The 20,178-nt window shown below is 40.3% G+C and overlaps 1 protein-coding gene across 1 annotated transcript in view; it reads left to right on the forward strand.

Moving 5' to 3' along the window:
• The window catches only part of sema5bb (sema domain, seven thrombospondin repeats (type 1 and type 1-like), transmembrane domain (TM) and short cytoplasmic domain, (semaphorin) 5Bb), a 94,579-nt gene that overhangs the window by 52,446 nt on the left and 21,955 nt on the right, over window positions 1–20,178 (forward strand). Inside the window, exons 6-11 of the mRNA XM_036569743.1 lie at window positions 7,781–7,843; window positions 8,107–8,419; window positions 9,942–10,227; window positions 14,117–14,252; window positions 15,973–16,180; window positions 16,450–16,657. Coding sequence (XP_036425636.1) covers window positions 7,781–7,843; window positions 8,107–8,419; window positions 9,942–10,227; window positions 14,117–14,252; window positions 15,973–16,180; window positions 16,450–16,657 — 1,214 coding nt within the window. The remainder of the gene's footprint in view (window positions 1–7,780; window positions 7,844–8,106; window positions 8,420–9,941; window positions 10,228–14,116; window positions 14,253–15,972; window positions 16,181–16,449; window positions 16,658–20,178) is intronic.

The following is a 20,178-nucleotide window of genomic DNA, read 5'->3' on the forward strand; positions in this document are numbered from 1 at the left end:
TAGGAGTCGTGTAGTGTACCGCTGGCTTTAGGCTTTTCCTCTGATGTCCCGTCTGCACTGCAAATGATCCTTTGCAGTCATTTCACATTCGTGTTTGACCGCTGTGTTTCCTGCGGCAGCTCTTGTGAGACTATCTCTCTGCATCCTGTATTTATGGAGGGAATTGTGCTCTGGCCGTGTTTCTGCATGCAGAGATGAGACACATCAGACACAGAGGAGAGGAGCGAGGGTGCGTTCGCAGGACGGGTGTGGTGGAGTAAAAACAGAACCCCTCTGAGTGTCCACAGGCAGCTGACCTCTGACCCCAGGAGCTGTTTACACACTTGATGGATGAACCCGTCTGGCTCCGTGTGTGGCTCTCGTAAGGCCAGAGAGATTAATGAAGATTGATTTTTCATTAGGGATGCACAATGATGTCGGAATCATATCCATATTGCCAGATAATTGTTTAATGAAGTTTACAGGACCAGTGCATAGGTTTGACCGATTATTTCAACTGAAATTAGTGTAAAAAGTCCCTGTCTTGTCTTGGTCTCAGTATCGTTTGGACTGCGTTGCATTGACGTCCCTGTAGTTACTGAATAATAAGCCTTAGTATGAAATAAACCTGGATTGTTAGGCGGTTAAACTGATTTGACAATATTTTTTCAGACACCTGGGACACCATAGCAATGGCCTATCACCCACCTAACAACCAGCAAGCTTGTATACCATAGAAAGCTCACAGCAACACAACAGCAACTACTTGTTTAAAACTCCAGCAGCACTGCTGTGTCTGATCCACTCAGACCAGCACAACACACACTAACACACCACCACCACATCAGTGTTACTGCAGTGCTAAGAATGATCCACCACCCAAATAGTACCTGCTCTGTGAGGGTCCATGGGGGTCCTGACCACTGAAGAACAGGGTAAAAGGGGGCTAACAAAGTATCAGAGAAACAGATGGACTACAGTCTGTAACTGTAGAACTACAAAGTATATAAACCCAGTTATCAAAAATAACCATCAATGTTCTGCAACTGCTTGACTGTTGAAGTGTTATTAGCTGCCTCTGTCGAGCCAACTGGAAGTTTGTTCACAAACTTTTTCTTTCTAGTTCTGTTTGCAGTTTTAGTGTGACTCGCTCTGAATTTGAATTTTACAGAAACAGCCTGTTACTATATTTACCTATATTATTATTAATCTCCTGACCCAGTCTAGCAAGATAGTCCAGTTACAGAGCACATAACATGTAAACTGGTTAAAGGGAGTCTGTTTGCAGCTGCCACTGATGTTCAACTGGCTATTCTTCATTTAGTTCCATTTAATGGACTTGGACTTCAGTAATACGCTGTTTCATACAGTGAAGTAGTGACTCTGTACGCTGGCTAAACCTCAGAGTGCAGCAAGACTTAAATTAAAGTGAAAGTGCTTTACAGCAGAAACTGTGAAATGTAGACATTGAGATCAAATATCTAATAACTGTGTATATTTTAGACTTAAGACCTTTAATCATTTTTTAAATCTGACAGTCCTTTGATCTAACAGATGATCCGAATGTTATTACAGAAACAAAACTGTTATACATGTTTATTTTTTTATAAGGCTATTTTGGGTATTTTCTGGTCTCAGTTTCTAACTTTTGAATATCATATTTTATTTCCCTCTTTTTTCTCATTAACAGCGTTTTGCCTGTTCTCTCGCTCTGATATGCCTTAAACCACAGATTTTGCTCAGAGTGAATTAATTTCCTGCACAAGCTTCAGTGTCTGTACTTCTTATTGTGTGTGTGTGTTGAGGGAGTTCAGTTTACTCAGAAAGTTATTCTAATCTGCACACTGTACATCAGCCTAAAGCCCAGAGACATCAGAGTTTCAAAGAGTTTCAGAGTTTCAAAGTTCTTTAGATTTGTGCAGTGTGTTTATATCAGAGCTGTTTCCAGCATCGCGTCCCAGAAGAATAAAAACTCTGTAGAATCAGCTGTTCAGGTATAAAAGGCTGAGAGAATAGCCAGCGTTAGTTTTCAGTAGTGTAAGTCATTGAGCTCAGACGCTGAACACTTTCACATTTTTCACTCACCTGATTCAGCTGATTCTGCTGAGCTGCCCATGATCCACAACCAGATGTGTTCTGTCACACATACTGCTGCGAATTTGGACACCAGACACCAGTTACAGCAGAAAAAATCCAATTCAACATGAAAACATTAGTCAAAATTCCTAAAATGTGTTATTAAATTCAAGTCATTTTAAACTTTTATGTGTGTGAATTAAGATTTTAGGAATAAACATTTGATTAAAAAGCAGTACGTTTACCAGATCATTGTAGCATTGCTAGCTACCTAAAAGGGGTGTTATAGTTTTTAATTTTTCATTTGTATTTTCGTTAGTTTTTCATTTTGGTTTTCAATTTCAGTGTAGTTTCAGTCTTAAGGTACATTAATAGTGATTGTTTTTATTTTCTAAAAAGTCATAGTCTTAGTTTAGTTACTATTTAGTTTCAGTTTTAGTTTGTTGCATTATGAAAAACACTGTGATATTAGGTATTTGATAAGAGTGGAAACAGTAGACTGTCCTTAAAACAGCCAAACACAGAAGGCATTTCATCCTCACACTAAAAAAAAACAAAAACTAAAGTTTTCTGAAAATGTAAATAAGACAAAACGTACCAGGTTTGAAATATGTTTATGTGATTGGGGTAAACAAAAAAAAACAGACCCAGAATTTCTTATTTTGGCATCACAACTACAGAATAATGCAGAACCTCAGAGGTCTGTTCAGCCCTTCATGAGCCGAGTCATGTGGAGTGCATGGGGGCGAGGATTAGAACCATCGGGTTAATGGCTTTCTGTAGAAAAACATCATAGTCATGAGGTTTTATGGGGACAGAAAAAAGCGTGTATGTCTGGTCAGACAGTTCCCTGCTGGACTGAACCCAGAGCCTAATCACACTGATAAGGCTGCAGGAATCAAACAGAGGCTCGGGGGAAATGCTTTTAGGTGTGTGCGCATGTGTGTGTTTATCAGCGCTTATCAGACACTTTGATTGTTTTCAGTGCTGTAAAGCTTCCCCCAGGGCAGATGATAATCAGTGTAAATTCACCCTAACCCCTAACCCCTGCCCTCGGCCAGCATAGAGCTCCATTGCTCTTTCCTCCATTCAGCACACAGGCAGGCTTTAACGGCTTTAGAGGGCGGTGATATGTTGATTTTGTGTTTCAGAACCAGGCCAGAATATAAACTGAGGACTGAACAGAATCTATTGCCACTTTTCCACTGTTGCACCAAAGAATAGAAAGTACCAAAGAACTCCTACAGAGGTGGCACTGGGTCAGTGACGACATCACATCTGTGTGATAAAGTAGTTGTTGTCGCTCTTCATTCTGTCGGTTTTCCAGCTTCTTCCCACGTATAACCATCCTAACTCTGGAGCTGATCATCAGTATGAATCTACAAACACTGTAATCCAGCTGTGTTCAAATATGTGCCACTGAGTACATTTAGCAACAGTTGGTAAAACAACAGGCTAAATATCATAGTTATGCAGGTCTGTCAATTTTAGTAAACCCATTTACAATCATACCTGTGCAGCAGAATGATTTTGAATAAATTGAGCTGGATTAATAATGGCAGTAATCCAGGCTAAAAGTTGAGGCACAGCCAACAGTCCTTTTTTAGAACTAGTTTAGTTTCAGACCATCATTTTACTACCTTTGTTTGCACCTTAAATCCTTAAATCATGTCTTGTCTAGTAACAAATAACTAATGTGTACATAACTAATGTGACCGTAACATGTTTACAGGATTGGAATGTAACAGAGTAAAAGTACTCAGAATACAAAAGTGAATTATCTGTATTGAAGTTCCATCTGAAGCCTGAGTAGACTGATAAATCACTATTATTAATCTGAGTGTTATTAAACTCTTTTGAGAGATTACTGAGCCTCATAGTCTCCTCAGGAGTGCACATATTTTCTCACAAGTGATAAGCTTTGGCATCGTACTGGCACGTGTACCGTGGAAAGTTCCGTATGTGCCGTTAACTAGAAGTCGCTACTCGCTTCACAGTGTGAGATTTTGTTGTTGGGATGTGGTGCATTGTTGGCTTGGATATTGAAATTGCAGTGGGATTATGGGAGCAGCAGTGGAGTAAAGCAAGCAATGAGAGCCAAAATAATGAATTTTGTATTATTTTTTGTATTCATTTGAATAATTTAATTTTCCATGAAACGTTAACAGAAACATTAGGACAGTTAAGTTCTTCCACACCAAACTCACCCAGTCAGGCCTTTATGGAGCTGCTTTGTGCACTGGGGCTCAGTCATGCTGGAACAGGAAAGGTTCTTCCCCAAACTGTTCACACAAAGTTGGAAACTACAGTTGTCCAAAATGTCTTGTTCTGCTGAAGCATTAAGATCCCCTTCACTGGAACTAAGGGTTCTAGATCAACCCCTGAAAAACAGCCCCATATCATCATCCCTCCTCCACCATAAATCATTAAGTAATATTAGATTCTAGCTCTGTTGGTAATTATATGGTAAGCAATAAACTAAAGCCCTGTAAATTCAAGTTCTTTGTAAGTGATGTAAGTGAATCATGATAATATAGAGTTTTGTAATATTTTATTATTATCGTGATAGATTTTTTTTTAATAAACAGCAGGCTTTTCTGAGCACATTGTCTACACTTTAAAAACACTGACCGAATGCATGTTTCACTACAAAGACAGCCTAACTAGTCCTGTTTAACTGGATTTAGTGCACAGTGTCAAATGTTGAATAAAATATTGTACCCAAAGTTTTTGATAGCAGTTTTCAAATTGTGGCACTAATACTGTACTGTGTCTGTGTCAAAATATCATGATATTGTGTGTCAAAGTACTGTATGTTCCACATCACCCATCCCTACTATAATATCGTTTATCACAATTCTACAGATGATAATCATAATTTACATTATGATGCTATCTTAGTTTTTGCTCCTGATCGATTTTTAAGGAGAACAGAGGAGAAAAGCCGATGATAAATAGTCACATGGGAATTTCTAAAGCCTAATCTACTTTGAGCCCAGAACTGTGGGAACAAGTGCAGCATCATCTCTGATGCCCTTGGAAAGCTAATCAGGAGAAAGTGTGGCTGAAGTTGTTGCACTGTTTTACCTGAGGGTGTTTTGTGTCTTATCACAGCGTATTCGTTATCAGTGGAGAAGCTAAAAGTGTGTGTTTGCATCCAAAATGCAAATATTGATTTATTCTCACGCACAAGCGTCAGCTAATTGGCTCTGATGAATGTGCTGCGTTTGGCGTCTTTTAAGCAGAAGAGGCACTAATGTGTGCTGGAGTATGAGAATGCAGCGCTCAGGCCGGATCTGTCGGAACACTCTGCACAGCTGTAATTCCCTACAGAAGTGGCGAGCCGCTCCATTAAAACCTCTGAGTCATGCTCTTTCTGAACAACAAAAACATCACGCAATCAGCTCCTTTCCACTCCAATTAAAAAAGTGAAGCAAAAGTGTTGAAGTGCCGAGCAGAGCGAAGCCTTCCTTTGCTCTGAGACTTGGGATCACAGCTGGAGGGACAGCAGCGAGTGAGCTTACCTGTACAAAATCATCTGCAGGTTTTGGCATCAGTTAGTTTACAAGTTCTTAAGAAACCTGATAATGTGGAAATATCATGTTTACAAGAGTCAGTAATTAGATTTCTTACTCAATGTATGCATCTCTGTGAATGAAGGAACATGATGTAACTTTCATTTTAACATTGATTCCGTTTCTGGCTGATTTATTTGTTTTTTTTTTTTTGGTTCCAAATTGTACGCAAGGCTGGCTTTTGTCACCATTTCACAGTTTTAACACTGAATTAAGACTGTAGAGGTAATCAGAAGTAATGTAGTAATGTAAGTAGAGAGTCTGTAGAGATAATTTATTGTAGCGACTGTTTTGTGTGCAGCTCTTTCCTATTAAACTGTTTCCATATATGGGCAGATACAGAAGATCAGATGAATGGTGTATGTGAGACGACTCACATGATTACTGAAGATCAAGGGGCCTCATTTATAAAATGTGTTTGAATTTCGCTCAGAACTTATTTTTAAGATGAGTTACTAGCATTTCCTGCAATTGATCTATAAAAACTGAGTATTCATGAATTGCACACTGTAGTGGTCTTGGCCGTTCATACGTCAGGTTGGAAGCTTGCATTCACCTGTGGACGTTTTCAGGTCAAATTCTCAGTTCATTAAGTACTTTTTAATTGTGAATTTTCACATATGATCATTTTAAGATCAAATCTGTGTGTACAAATGTTTTTATTGCATTTCTTGAATACGATATGAGAAAATAAATCATTCTCTTGAATAATTGGGTAACTGCTGAAATCACACCATATTATTAGTGTGCATGTAAATATCATGAATTAAAGCGGTAGTTTGGTAAAAATCTGATTTATGCTATTACATTTATCCCAAATGTAGCTGATCATTCGGTGTCTGAAGTTTGCTTCTTTAGTTTTGCACTGAAGCTACAAGGCTAATGTAGCTAACAGGTAGTGTAACCTTATGCCAAACCGATTAGCATTCTGCTAACCGTGTACTTAAGTCATCACACTTGCCTCACACTGCATGTATACATTAGCTGGACATTAGCTACCTCAGCCTCGTAGCTCCAGTGCAAAACTAAAGAAGTGAACTTCAGACACCAAAGTCTTGGCTGATTGACATCTCTCTCTCTCTCTCTGTCTCTCTCTCTCTCTTTCTCTCTCTGTCTCTCTCTCTCTCTCTGTCTCTCTCTCTGTCTCTCTCTCTCTGTCTCTCTCTCTCTCTCTCTCTCTCTCTCTCTTTCTGTCTCTCTCTCTCACTCTGTCTGTCTGTCTGTCTCTAAACTATTATATATAAAAAGGACAAAAGTATGTTGCAGTGCTTTAACAGGAGTAGCAGCGTCTTGTAGCCTGAAATGTCTCTATACTTCATTTTTGTAGTTAATAACGTCAAACAGTCTCACTAAAACAGAAACGCCATAAGTTTCTTTGAGAGTGTTTAACATTTTAACACAGTGTGAGGCAGATATGCTGTGTATTAGGTAGAGATGCACCGATACAACTTTTTCTCTTCTGATTCCGATACTGAAACCTGATCCGTTAGGATCGGCCGATACTGAGTACCAATACCGATACTGACTCTATCTAACCTAACTCACCTTCAACTCCTCTTATTTATACAATTACATTTGAAAAATATTTTATTGTGGTAATGCGTGAGATATATTTTGTTATATATATAATCTATATATATATTTAGTATTTACTGTTATACAATTAGTAATAGGAACCATGTTTAACAACTTAAGTAAATGTAAAATATCTTTATTGTGCAAAACAGTTAAAAACATAACTGAATAGTGTTCAGATAAACCTGTGGTGTTTACACATCAGCACACAGCAGCTTCTCTGACTCAAAAACGGAGCTGAATGTTTTTGTACATCCAAATTTCTTGAGTTGTTTGTCTCAAACGTGCGTCTCGTTCACTTGCGCTGCATCTCTGAGCATCAGCTCAGTAAATATCACTGTTGTTCACTCAGTATCAGCGACTTTCAGTGTTTTTCCAGCTTCAGAAGTTGCTTCGTGGTATCAGTCATAGGTATCGGTGCCCATCACTGATACTGGTACTGCGTTTAAGAGCCAGTCTCAGCGCTGATACCGTTACAGTATCGGTGCAGCTCTAGTTTTAGGTATGCAGTGTGCACAACGCTGACTGGTGAGGTTAGCTACATTTGTGACCGTGGTGTGTGGTGTGTACTGCAGAGTGCGGCGTGGGGGGTGGATGAAGACACACGGAGGTCCTGTCAGAGTAAAGGAAAAACAGAGGTGAGTGAGGGGTGAAGGGGCAGCTGTGGGGGTGGGGGTGGGGTGGTAAACTGAGGCAACATGAGTTTCAGTTTGGAGAATATAAATGTGAATTCACTCACAGCTTTTCAGTCCTTGCTTTCTCTCTCCCTCTCTTTGTCTCGGTCTCTTTGTTCTCTCTGGCCCCCCTTTTTATATATTGATGTATAATCAGGCCACTTTTCTCTCTCAAGACTGACGACAGAATCTCTTATGTTTCGTATTCTACTCTCTTTCTTTCTCAGGATGAGTGTCAGAATTACGTCCGTGTTCTCCTGCTGAGTGGTCCTCGTCTCTTTACGTGCGGCACTAACGCTTTCTCGCCCATCTGCACCACCCGGCCCGTCTCGGATCTTGCCCAGGTCGTTGATTCAGTCAACGGAGTCGCCCGCTGCCCGTACGACCCCAAACACAACTCGACCGCGATGCTGACAGACAGTGGAGAGCTTTACGCCGCCACGGTCATCGATTTTTCTGGCCGCGACCCTGTCGTCTACCGCAGCCTGGGCAGCATGCCCCCCCTCCGGACTGCCCAGTACAACTCCAAATGGCTCAATGGTACACAAAGCTTCAATTTATTAGAAAACCCACCGTGTGTTTCCACTCAGGGGCCACTCTGTGAGCTGTACCCTCCTTACAGGTCCACTGTATGGATCACTCTCTGAATCCATTTCTGACTTTTAACTCACTTGGAATTTACTTTAAAATCCTTTTGCTGTGAGTGACCCTAACCTTAATTATCCTCAAAACAAATGATTTTACATTCCAATTTGCCACTATTAAAGTAATTATATCACTACCGACACTTTAGCAAATTTTTCGGTAGTGACAGTTTTAGTTCATTTTAAGCAGAACTCATACATGCAATCCAGGGCATCCAGCAAACACAGCTTTGAACAGTTGTACACACAAAAAATCATAGTATTTTTTATCAAAACATGAAAAAAGTCTCCTGAAGTGCGGAAATGTGTGTTTTGTAAGTGATTTTTAATGATACACGCTGATTTCCAGACTTTGGGATGCCTTTGCTTCAAAACAGTAGACTCACTACTAACTGCTCACCAGATGACCACAATGGACAGGGATGCAGTCTCACTTCCTGCTCTGAAATACAGGGATGTGGCTAAAATAAGGCTCCGCCTATGGACTAAAACACTGTGTTTCAGTAGTGACATAAAGACATGATACAACATTTTTGAATAAAGTGTTTTTGTTTAAAAATTAAGCTTGATGAATTTGTTTTCTTCAACTTTAAGACAAATCAAAAAGATCTTTAAAAAAACAGAAAAAATACAGAATTGTAATATTATTATTTTAGTTGAAGGGTTTAGGACAGCCACCTCCAAACACACAGTACCCTATAAATCATGATTTTGTTTAAATTTATCTTATGACTATCTCTTACTAATATCTTACTATCTAATTAGATCATAACAGAATCCTTGTAAAGTAGTTTTTTACTGTGGGACTGCAGTTTAAACTAATTTGGTAGAACAGTCCATATAGGTGCACAAGTACAGACTGTAGCCATCTGTTACTGCCCCCTTTTACCCTAGCCATCACTGGTCATGATTGACCAGTCTGTTCGTCTCCCTTTGCGCCGCCATTCAAAGTTCCATCTGTGAAACAAGTGATTTCTTCTTTTATAGTGCAGGAAAACAAAATAATCTGGATCATTTACATCTTTATTGTAATATGCTTTCTGTAGCAGGTTACAGTCTGTCATAATGGCTGCAAAGATCATATGAACATTATAGAGTGCTTTTCTTTTTAGGTCAACAGTGTGTTGAAACTGGCCCACCACTAAAAATACCCAGCCAAGAACAGCTCTGTGGTCAGAAAATGACCATTGAGAATTAGCATGTTTTAGCTGCAGTCTAAACTTTAAACCAGTAAGGTGGAGCTACAAAGGGGGGTTTTGAATAAATTGTTTTGAAAATAGATTTGAAAATGTTTTAAAAGATAAAATCCACCAGCTACAAAATAGATATTCAAGGCATTGAATGTAATTTACATGCAGGCAGGTTAGCGTAGCAATAAACAGTCCCTCTCTCTCTCTACGCTGTTCTCTCTCTGACAGAACCTCACTTTGTCTCTGCGTACGAAGTCGGACGCTTCACTTACTTTTTCCTGCGGGAGACGGCGGTGGAGCAGGACTGTGGGAAGGCTGTGTTTTCTCGAGTGGCCCGCGTGTGTCAGAATGACGTAGGCGGCCGTTTCCTGCTGGAAGACACCTGGACTACATTCATGAAGGCCCGGCTGAACTGCTCCCGCTCCGGAGACGTGCCCTTCTACTACCACGAGCTCCAGAGCACCTTCTACCTGCCTGAACAGGACATCATCTACGGAGTCTTCACCACCAACGTGTGAGTCTATAAACTTTCTCCTTCTGCTCCAGGACTGGACAGCAGGTGATGTAATCGGAGATGTAACAAACGACTAATTTGATAGTCGAATGATCTATCGATTACTGAAATGAATAATCGATTATTCGGATTATGAATCACTACATTACCAAATAACGTTTATGTAGCTATTAGGTTTTAAATTTAGCTTAAGGTTGTTTTATTCGTTTACTAACAAACAATGAAGACAAAGATGAACTACATTCAAGAAATCACTGTTTTAATGAACTGTCCTGCTAATACAAAAGATAAAAGAATAAAACTCTAATATTTTTCCTGTCAAAACTCATAACCAAGGTTGTGCAAAGTGGCAGCAACAAAATATAACAAAACTAAATCAGTTTTCCTTTAATCAGGTAAATAAAAAATAAATCTAAATTTAAATGTTACATTTAAACAGTGCGGTCTGTGCTCTGTGCTCTGTGCTCTGCTGTCTGTCTGCACTTTGCTTCAACTAAATTCTGCCATCACAGGTCTTTAGTGAAGCGGAGTCGATTCTGCGCGGTCCTGTGAGAGCAGATGTTCACTGCTGCAGCGGGGGGGCGCTCTGACGGAGCGGAGAGGAAAGTGGAGGATGTTTGTGGAAACTCCTCTATGAACAGTTCAGTGAACGATTTTGTGTAAACCCTTCATTTCAGCGGTGACCCTTCGTCCAGTTGCCCTGTGTGTCCGCTGAGAAACTGTTGGCGAGTGGAGGACAGAGACCTGTGCGCAGTCGCTCTCCTGTGTTCGCCGCACCTGACCGCACCGGCGGCCTCGACGCTAAGAAAACGACGCAGTGTTTAAACTGTGAAGTGAACAGAGTCGCTGTGAATAAATTACTTGCTTTTCTGTTCCAACTCCGTTACCGATTCCAGAGAAAATGCGTTTCGAAATAGAAACGTTCCAGCTCGGCTCAGAACTCGAAGCAGACAGAATTGACCATTAACATCAACTAAGCAGCTCACGAGCACAACTATGGCCGCGTCCCAAACCACACACTTCTGTACTTCACACACGGTATGTGCGCTATTTTTACACACTATTCAGTGAGCGGGTTTGCGGTTTGGGACGCGGCGCATCTTACCGAGATGAATCTTCACCCAGTGAGCCGAGTTTCCTCTTCAGACGCTCCAGCATGGAGGAGGAGCTCCAGCTAAGCTCGGCTTTACAAACAGCACAGCTACAACCTTGTGTCTGAGTTTAGCTCCGCGCTTAAGGATTCTGTCCTCGAGGCTGACGTCGCGGTGTTATTAACTCTCCAGTGAGCGGCAATGTCAAAACGTTCCTAGTGAGCGCGAGAAAGACGCGTAATGACGTCACCAACCAATCGACTACTAAATTAGTTGACAGCTAATTTGGTCGTCGATTTTAGTCGACTAAGTCGAATAATCGTTGCATCCCTAGCGGAGATCAGTGATGACTGACTAGTAACTCAGCATCTTTGACGTGTGATAATCGTTCATATTGGGAGAAAAGTAATGATACAACATTTCGTTCCCTTTCACTGTTAAAACAATGGATTGTTTTATTAATACAGCATTAATAAGCCAGTAGTGTCTCTGCTGTGAGTTTCCTACAAACAGTTGGTCTAAAGAAAATGCTTTTCTTACATTTATTGTTGTTAACAGTCACTAATTGTTAACTTGCAGTTGCCATATAAGTGACTCCTGTAGAGCTCTGTGTCTCTATGCATTATAGCAAGAGAATTAATAACATCTTATAGCCACTTGTCATGACTTTCTCAGGGACTGTTTGTTCTGTTTGATGTAAATTATGTTAAATGGAGAAAAACGTTCAGCATTTGGTGTGATGTCACTGTGTGCAGTGTGTGTACAGCTGCCAGTTTATTATGGGTTCAAATGCGATCGTTTTATGTAAAGTAAACTTCAGATCCTTTTTTGCCACGAAGCCCAGCACATCCATAGTTAAAACTGCAGCTCTTGTGATTTTGATATAAAATGATTGATCATTAAGCTCTATATCATATGACTACAATGTGTGGTATAAATCAGGCAGAGCAGCAGTTTTAGCCTGTTAGTGATCAGCTTTAAGGGTCGACCGAAAACACTGCGAAAAAACAAAGACCTGTTAGTGATCGTGATGAAAGTTTTTCAGAAGGCCATCTTAGAATGCACCCCTTATAGGACTTAGTCTTGAAAGGGCTACAGCAGCCGAAGATGATGCTGGATGCTGCAGTTGTCAGTGAATATCTAGAAAGGTCTGTTTCCTTTGGGTATCATCAGAACTGGACCTGAAAATTGGCCTGATCTGATGAATCCAGGTTCCCTTTGCATTCTGCTGGTGGAGGGATCAGAATTTAGCCCAAGCATTCTGAGTCCGCAGAGCCTACTTTCATCCAGCGTCCTGTAAAATCTATAACCAAATGAATTTATTAGTTTCTGAAGGCCAAAGGAGGCGCGCACTGCTAGATAGATGTACCTAACAAACTGGCAACTCAGTATTTATCCTGCTTTAAATGTAGCAGATCCAGCTTAAAATGGCCTCCCTGTGTCTCTGCTGCAGTACTAGTCCAAGTCTTTAGCTTTTTGTCAACTTGAGATGATTCGTTTTCCCGGGGGGACAGACAGTAATTGTCTCCTCTGCTGGTGATGCAGGTAATTAAAAAAATATCAATGACATGTTTTGAAGGTAATGCGCTTTCTTGAGCTGCGATGCAAAACCTGAAAACTTTATCCTCGGCTGGTTGTTTTCATGTGCTGAAGACATATTTTGGGTCAAAATGGTGGAATCATCACTCACCTCCATGCCCCATCTTTGACCTCTGATCTTTGAACTGGCAGAAAGTCTGTGTTTAGCCAAGACATAGTTAGTGGAGAAAGTATGAGAGAGACAGACAGAATGACAGATTAAGCCTGGAAAATAAAAGGGTTGGAAGAACTGAGGGTCAGAGCACAGATGTTCCGGACAGGTCAGGAGTCAGGCTTTGTTTCTTAACAATGTGTGTCCAACACTGCCTTAAGATTAAAAGCCTGTCTGCTCTACGATTCTCTGTTCACACCAGCTGAGAAAATAAAAGAAATTAGGCAGCATTTTATTTTACAGATCAGTGATAAGTGGGTAATGATATGATGAGATTATGGTAACTAGTACTAACCTAAGGATTACATGCTAATTTTGCAGTTGTTACTAAAAATAAGTTAATAATTATAGCGGTAATAATGGTAATAACTGCTAATTACCCATAAAGAAAATGTGAATGTTCCAGTGGATATAAAATAATTATTTACCACTACAGTAAAAGTATATAATACTAAACAATAAGTCAGTCATTGTAGGGACAGGGTGTCCCGTTCTCACAGCATATTGTCTGCTTAATTAACATATCGCCCTAGTTTTTTTAAATCCTTAATAATATTAATATTAATATTAAGTCTGTTATCACAAAACAGTGAAGTAGCTCTGCAGAAGTGATGTGCTATTGGTTGGTAAAATTCATGAATTCTGCTTTTTTCCTTACCTTTTATGTATTAAATGTTCGGGTGCTGCATGACGTACATCGTTACAGACTGTATTAACAGTAAATCTAAACCGTTTTGGAGCTGTAAAAGGCAAACTTACTGTCTCTCATCTCACATCATGTGATAACATCAGCTTAACAAAGATAACAAATGTTCACTCTATTACTCATCAAAGTGTTGAATCAAGTGTGAGAGTTGTGCAAACTGAAGCTTCGCATGGTGATCTTTCAGTTCAGCTGCACTTGATGTGAGTAAAAGCCCTGAATAGCCCTGTGATGATCTTAGTGGATAGTTTTCACACAAAAGGCAGGTTTTCTGCAAATGTGACAGGAAGGCTAAAATGAGATTCTCAGCTTGTTACAGTATTTGTGCCTCTGCTTCTCCTGCAGTAACAGCATTGCTGCCTCTGCAGTTTGTGCCTTTAACCTCAGCGCCATCACTCAGACCTTCAACGGACCGTTCCGCTACCAGGAGAACCCTCGCACCAGCTGGCTGTCCACCCCTAACCCCATCCCCAACTTTCAGGTACTGAAATACCTGCCGCACGTTTTCTACAGCCTCAGCATTGGGCAGGCCAGCTCCATTCCCACATCTTAAGTTGAACTGTGCCTGAGTCTCAAGCCTCAAATTTAAATTCAGAGAAACCTAATTGCAGTGTTTACAGTCCTAATCCCAGTGTCGTATCCCAAAAACATTCCAAAGTCATTCTACTCAATAATTAGGGTCCACTGTCAGTCCCACTGTCCAATCCAAAAGGAATTCCAAACTAACTGTATATAACTCTGATCTTTAATTAGGGCAGTTTGGCCAAAAATGTCATCACAATGAAAATGTTCATATCAGTCGATATCAATAATTATCAGGATAAATGTCAAACTGTTATTTCTTTCAGGTTTAAAAGCTGATTTTTACTTCTGAGTGAAAGTTGAAGAAACCAGACGGTTTTAAACTCGTCTTTATGATCAGATCATGACAAACAGCAGACATTTCACAGATCTGTCGTGGGATTGTGGGAGGACGTTTCCCTGGTTAGCTGTTTTTACTAGCTGGTTAAAGCAGCTCTCTCACACACAGCACGGCGACGATTTTATAACATTCATAATTTAAAAAGTTAACAGATTATTTTAGCTGTCTGGTGACGAGGGCTAGGCTAACTGGTTACAGGTGCTAAACTGTTTAGTTTCTCACCAACACCAGTTTAGTATGAACAGTAAACATTAGCTGGCTTGGTAGGTCAGTGATGGATCACACCGCCTTACTGCCGTCACTCCTACCACATCCGCGTCAGAGCGTAGCACAGTATTCAGACACCAGACAGCAGACGTCTGGGTTTCTCTGTGCTGTTGTCGTAGTTTAAAGGGAAGAGCTGCAATATTTCTGACGCTCGCTGTGCAACAGACGGACCTCAGTGGCATTAACTGCAGTATGGTTTACTCACAGCAGACAAACAACGTCCTCCTTTTAGCTGTGTTTAAACTCAGGAAAACAGCATCAGTTCAGCTGTGCTGTGTGAGTGACAGAGCCCTGCTTCATGTTAGCCACTGGGAAGCTAACGTTCTCCCACTCTCCAGTGCCGCACGTACAGCATCCTCAGTTTAACACAAACCCAATGCTAAAATATGACTGTTTAGTGACGTAACACACAGACTACTTTGGCTTTCGGTGTGTGGGGCAGACGTGATTAACACTGCGAAAGCTTGTTAGGATATTAGTAGAGAAGTTCGCTCTGGGTCAGTACAGTTACACCACTTATTTTATCCCAGTGTTTCATTTAAATGTCAGATGCTAATGTCCAGTCCAAATCTGCAGTCCCATCACATCACATTGTCCTGACCCAGTGTCCCATCTGTACCAATGTCTTTTTTTTCAATGTCCAGTCCCATTGCCCTATCGCAGTGTTCTGTACCTGCGCCAACGTGCCATCCCACTGTCCTGTACCAATGTCTCATCCCAGTGTCCCATCCCACTGTCCAATCACAATGTCCCATACCAGTCTCATTCCAGTGTTCCATGCCAAATTACCATCCTAGTCCCAGTGACCCGTCCCAGTGTACCATAACAAAATTCCTTTCCAATGTCCTTTCCAAAATTCATCCCAAAGCCCTGTCCCAAAAATATCTGCATTTCTGTCTGAGGGTCAGTTATCATCATCATCTCTATCTTTATGTTCTACTTTCTGTCTTTTTATAGTTTAATATCTTTTTGTTTCCTTCTCTTTTTCTTTCCTCTTCTGTTTTTCTCTCAGTGTGGCACAGTAGGAGATGGTGGTCCCGGTGGGAATCTGACAGAGCGCAGTCTGCAGGACGCACAGCGACTCTTCCTGATGAGTGATGTTGTGCAGCCCATATCTGTGGATCCCCTGATCAGCCAGGACAACATCCGTTTCTCCAAACTGGCCGTGGACATCGTGCAGGGCCAAGATACACTTTACCATGTCATCTACATTGGCACAGGTTAGAACGGAAAGGAAATTTTACCTGAGGCAGGTTTGTGACCTTTTCTGTAGGAGTTAATGTCCTTCCTATAGGTCATTCCTGCCCATTGGACTTTCCTGCCTATCATTAGTTTTCTGCTCATAAACCCAGAATATCTGAGGATGTTATATAAACTGTAAATTCTGATTAAAAGATAAGCAGTGGAGTCACTGAGGTCTTAAAAATTACTCTCAGTACTCAGAGGCTATAACTGCAGGTGTTGTGTCTGTTTTTTTTAATTCAATCAGAATATGGCACCATCATAAAAGCGCTCTCCACATCCAATAATAGTCTGCGTGGGTGCTACCTGGAGGAGATGAAGCTCCTCCCAGAAGAGAAGCGGGAGCCAATCCTGAACCTGCAGATCCTGCAGAGTGACAGGTCTTTGTTTGTGGGGCTGAATAGCAGAGTGCTGAAGATACCACTGGAGAGATGCTCCAACTACCAGACCCAACGGTGAGGCAGCTCAGTTACATCTGCTCTTTGGCTTTCTGCACCTTTGGGTTTCTGCACCTTTGGGTTTCTGCACCTTTGGGTTTCTGCACCTCACATTTTGTTTTGTTTAGTTTGCTTTTCAAAACTGCTCCCAGTCTTTACAGATTACAGCTGTAGTAGATAAATCTGGTAGGAAATAAAGCATTTTTGGCTCTGGATTAAAACAGTTTAGTATCTATAAAGTTCTTAGGGATGGACTGATGTAGTTTCTCTGGGCCAAAGCCGAAATCCACTATTTCTCGTGTACATATATACCAATAGATGAACATGTGTAACATGTAGAAACTGGGACTACAACTACCTGGATTAGTGTTACGGAGAAGTGAAACACTTGTAGAGAGTTATAAAAAGAGGTGTCACAATATACATACATACATACATCATCTAAACCGCTTATCCTTCTGGGTCACGGTGGGGTGGGTGTCACAATATGCAAATTAATATTCATTTTTTGATACAGGGTCGCGAGATGATAGATGCTGTGAATACAGTTACAGTTTACATTATAAAATATGTGATATTGGGAAAAGTGTCTTTAGTTCTGTTTAACACAATCCATGATATTCTAGAAACTTTGATCATGGACTTCTTGCAGTTTTTTGTGTTTTTTATTTATTTTACTTTTTTATGTACTAGTTATCCCTTCAGCAAGCACTGTCGTCTTTTTGTGGAAAAATAATGTACCGTATCATGATACAAATAGGCTATACGTATTATATTGTGACAGTTGTGCATCATTGCGTATCCACCTGGTGAACGTTAGCTCACACAGTGGCCCGGCATTGCCTGAACCAGGGGTTCCCAGTACATTGATCGCGATCGACCAGTCGATTGCACAGTGCACGTTGGTAGATCACATCTCATTCAAACAGACTATTCAACACTTTCTTCCTGCTTCTGGTGGTGGACAGATCAACGTGATTGACGCGAAATGTGGCCATTTACTGCTTTTTACCATAGCTGCACCACAGCTGCCTAAAGCCCTGCTGAGTTCACCTCTAGTGGTCTAGAAAGTTTTCATTTATCAGTTGCCAGTTTGTGTAGCGTCATTTTTGTGTTTTCTTTTGAAACCTACATGGACCCTTTCAGTGGATCAGTGCGAGACTGAGCACAAAGAAACCGAACACTTTCCTCTTCCAAGCAGAGCGGGAGGAGGACTGTTTTTTTACAGTGTCAAACTCCAAATGCATCTGCTTCATTTGCAAGGAAGCTATCGCACTTCCCAAAAAGGGGAACGTCGGGAGGCATTTTTGAACTATACACCAAAACTATGACGGCGAATTCCAAAGTGAACTCAGGAAGAAAGAAGTGGTCCAGACTACACAAAACGATGACCGATGATAAGTTTGCTGTGCAGAATGTAAATAAAAATAAGATGCAATGATATGCAAATTTTTTTTTAAAGGAAAATACTACAAGGGCAACATATCAAATATTGAAACTGGGAAATTTTATTGTGACCATGCCTGAATATCCTCCTCGTCCACATTCTACCCCCAATAAATTCTCACCTCTCTCTTCAGTTTCCCTTGACAAAATCTTTGAATCCCACCTTCACCCATTTCCTCCCTCTCTACTGTGGCTGCTTTCTGTTAGTGAGTGACATTGAACACAGCGAAGACCGGGCAGAACGTCCTCCACTGTCTCAAGCTCAGTTTGAGGTGTTTTTAGAATGACTTCTATTAATAAAAGATATGGGTCTCAAAATAAAATGTCTGCCAAATTTTGACCCTTTGACCTTGGTGTGAATAAATTTTGAATAAACAAGTCGAATACCTAAAAAATTGCACAATAACCCAGCGATTATTTCAGGAAATGGGAGGAATTGTTTCTATTCTACTATCGATTCTCTGTTAGCATTTAGCCTCAAACTGCACAACATTTGTATTTAACCAGGAACCCAAACATTTCCTGAATTGTGCTGCAGTTTGTTGGAATCACCGCATGTACAATATGAACTTCATGAGGCTTTATAGAAGTTTTTTTTCAATAATTTTAAACTTTTTAACATTGTCAGCTACTCTTTTCAGAGCAGGTGTAACTTTCCTGTCTGTTCCTCCTAAAACTCTCATTCACATTCATGGTGCTGCAGTGTTGCTGTCTGAATGTAATAATGTACCTGGAGTTACGGACGACGTGAAGGAGGTGGAGATGAAGTGAATAGCTGTGTTTATGGGCAGTTTGGGTTATAATATTATTCACACATAAATCCCAGTAATGCCCTGAGAGTGAGAGCTGGAAAGAAAGTGTGTGTGTGTGTGTGTGTGTGTGTGTGTGTGTGTGTGTATGTGTGTGTGTGTGTGTGTGTGTGTTTGTTGAGTCATTTGAAACCTGTTCAGCTTCTCTGCCAGTGACTATGAATAGAGCCCCATAAACTGGGCAGCATGTTTAAAAATAGATAGAATATGTTTTATTCTGATTTGGAAAAGTCTGCATTTATATAGTGAAAGAAATGAGTTTTGCATCATAGTTATTGATCTGTTTTCTACATTCTGAATGTTTTTGTCTCTGGTGGATGGTGTAGTTTTCTTTTGAATAAGAAAGTCTGTCTTTAGTGCTGCAAGTGTTGATACCAGGGTTGAATTTGGACTCTAGTATCAGTACCTAGTCCTGAACAATATATTGTCTCAGGGCTGGTCTTTGCTCTAAGCAAAGGAAGGCAGCCGTCTAGGGCCAAAAGCCAAGAGCCCTGTGAAAATGTAAATTAGATAGGGCTCATTCTACTGAACTGGTTTAAAGTCAGAGCTGAAAACACACTGTTAGCACTTTTAACTCATTTGGACTTTAGACTAAAATCCTTTTGCTTTCAGTGACCCTATAACTTGATTCTGTTTAATTGATTGAAACGAATGACTAAACATGCCATTTCGTCACTAACAAAACAATCATAACGCTACCAAAATTTTACCAAATGTTTCAGTAGTGACTGTTTCAGGGGTGACCATTTTAGCTCATTTTGGGCAGAATTCAAAAACGCAGCCTGTACATGAGCAACAAACACAGCTTTGAACAGTTTACACAAAAATTTTATGAATTTTACAGTTTATGAAAAAAAAAAATCCAAAAAAAACAAAAAAGTTTACTTAATTGCAGATAAAGTGTTTCAGTAGTGACAATTCTTAATGTTCCACACTGATTTTCAGACTTTGGGACACATTTACTTCAAAACAATGGGATCTAACTGCTCACCATGTGGCCATGAGGGACAGGGATGCAGCCTCACTTCCTGCTCTAAAATGCAGGAGCGTGGTTAAAATAAGGCTCCGCCTATGAACTAAAACTCTTTGTGTTTCAGTAGTGACACGGAAACATGGGACAGCATTTTTTTTTTATTTAAGAAGTAAACATCTCAAAATTGCTATTATAATCATTGTTTTAAATACTATTTTATTGTATTATTGTGGTTTCTGTTATTATAATAATAATAATAATTATTATTATTATTATTATTATACATGTACACTGTCAGAAAAAAAACATAC

This window comes from Colossoma macropomum, unplaced genomic scaffold (assembly GCF_904425465.1).
Source record: "Colossoma macropomum unplaced genomic scaffold, Colossoma_macropomum, whole genome shotgun sequence".
NCBI lineage: Eukaryota > Metazoa > Chordata > Actinopteri > Characiformes > Serrasalmidae > Colossoma > Colossoma macropomum.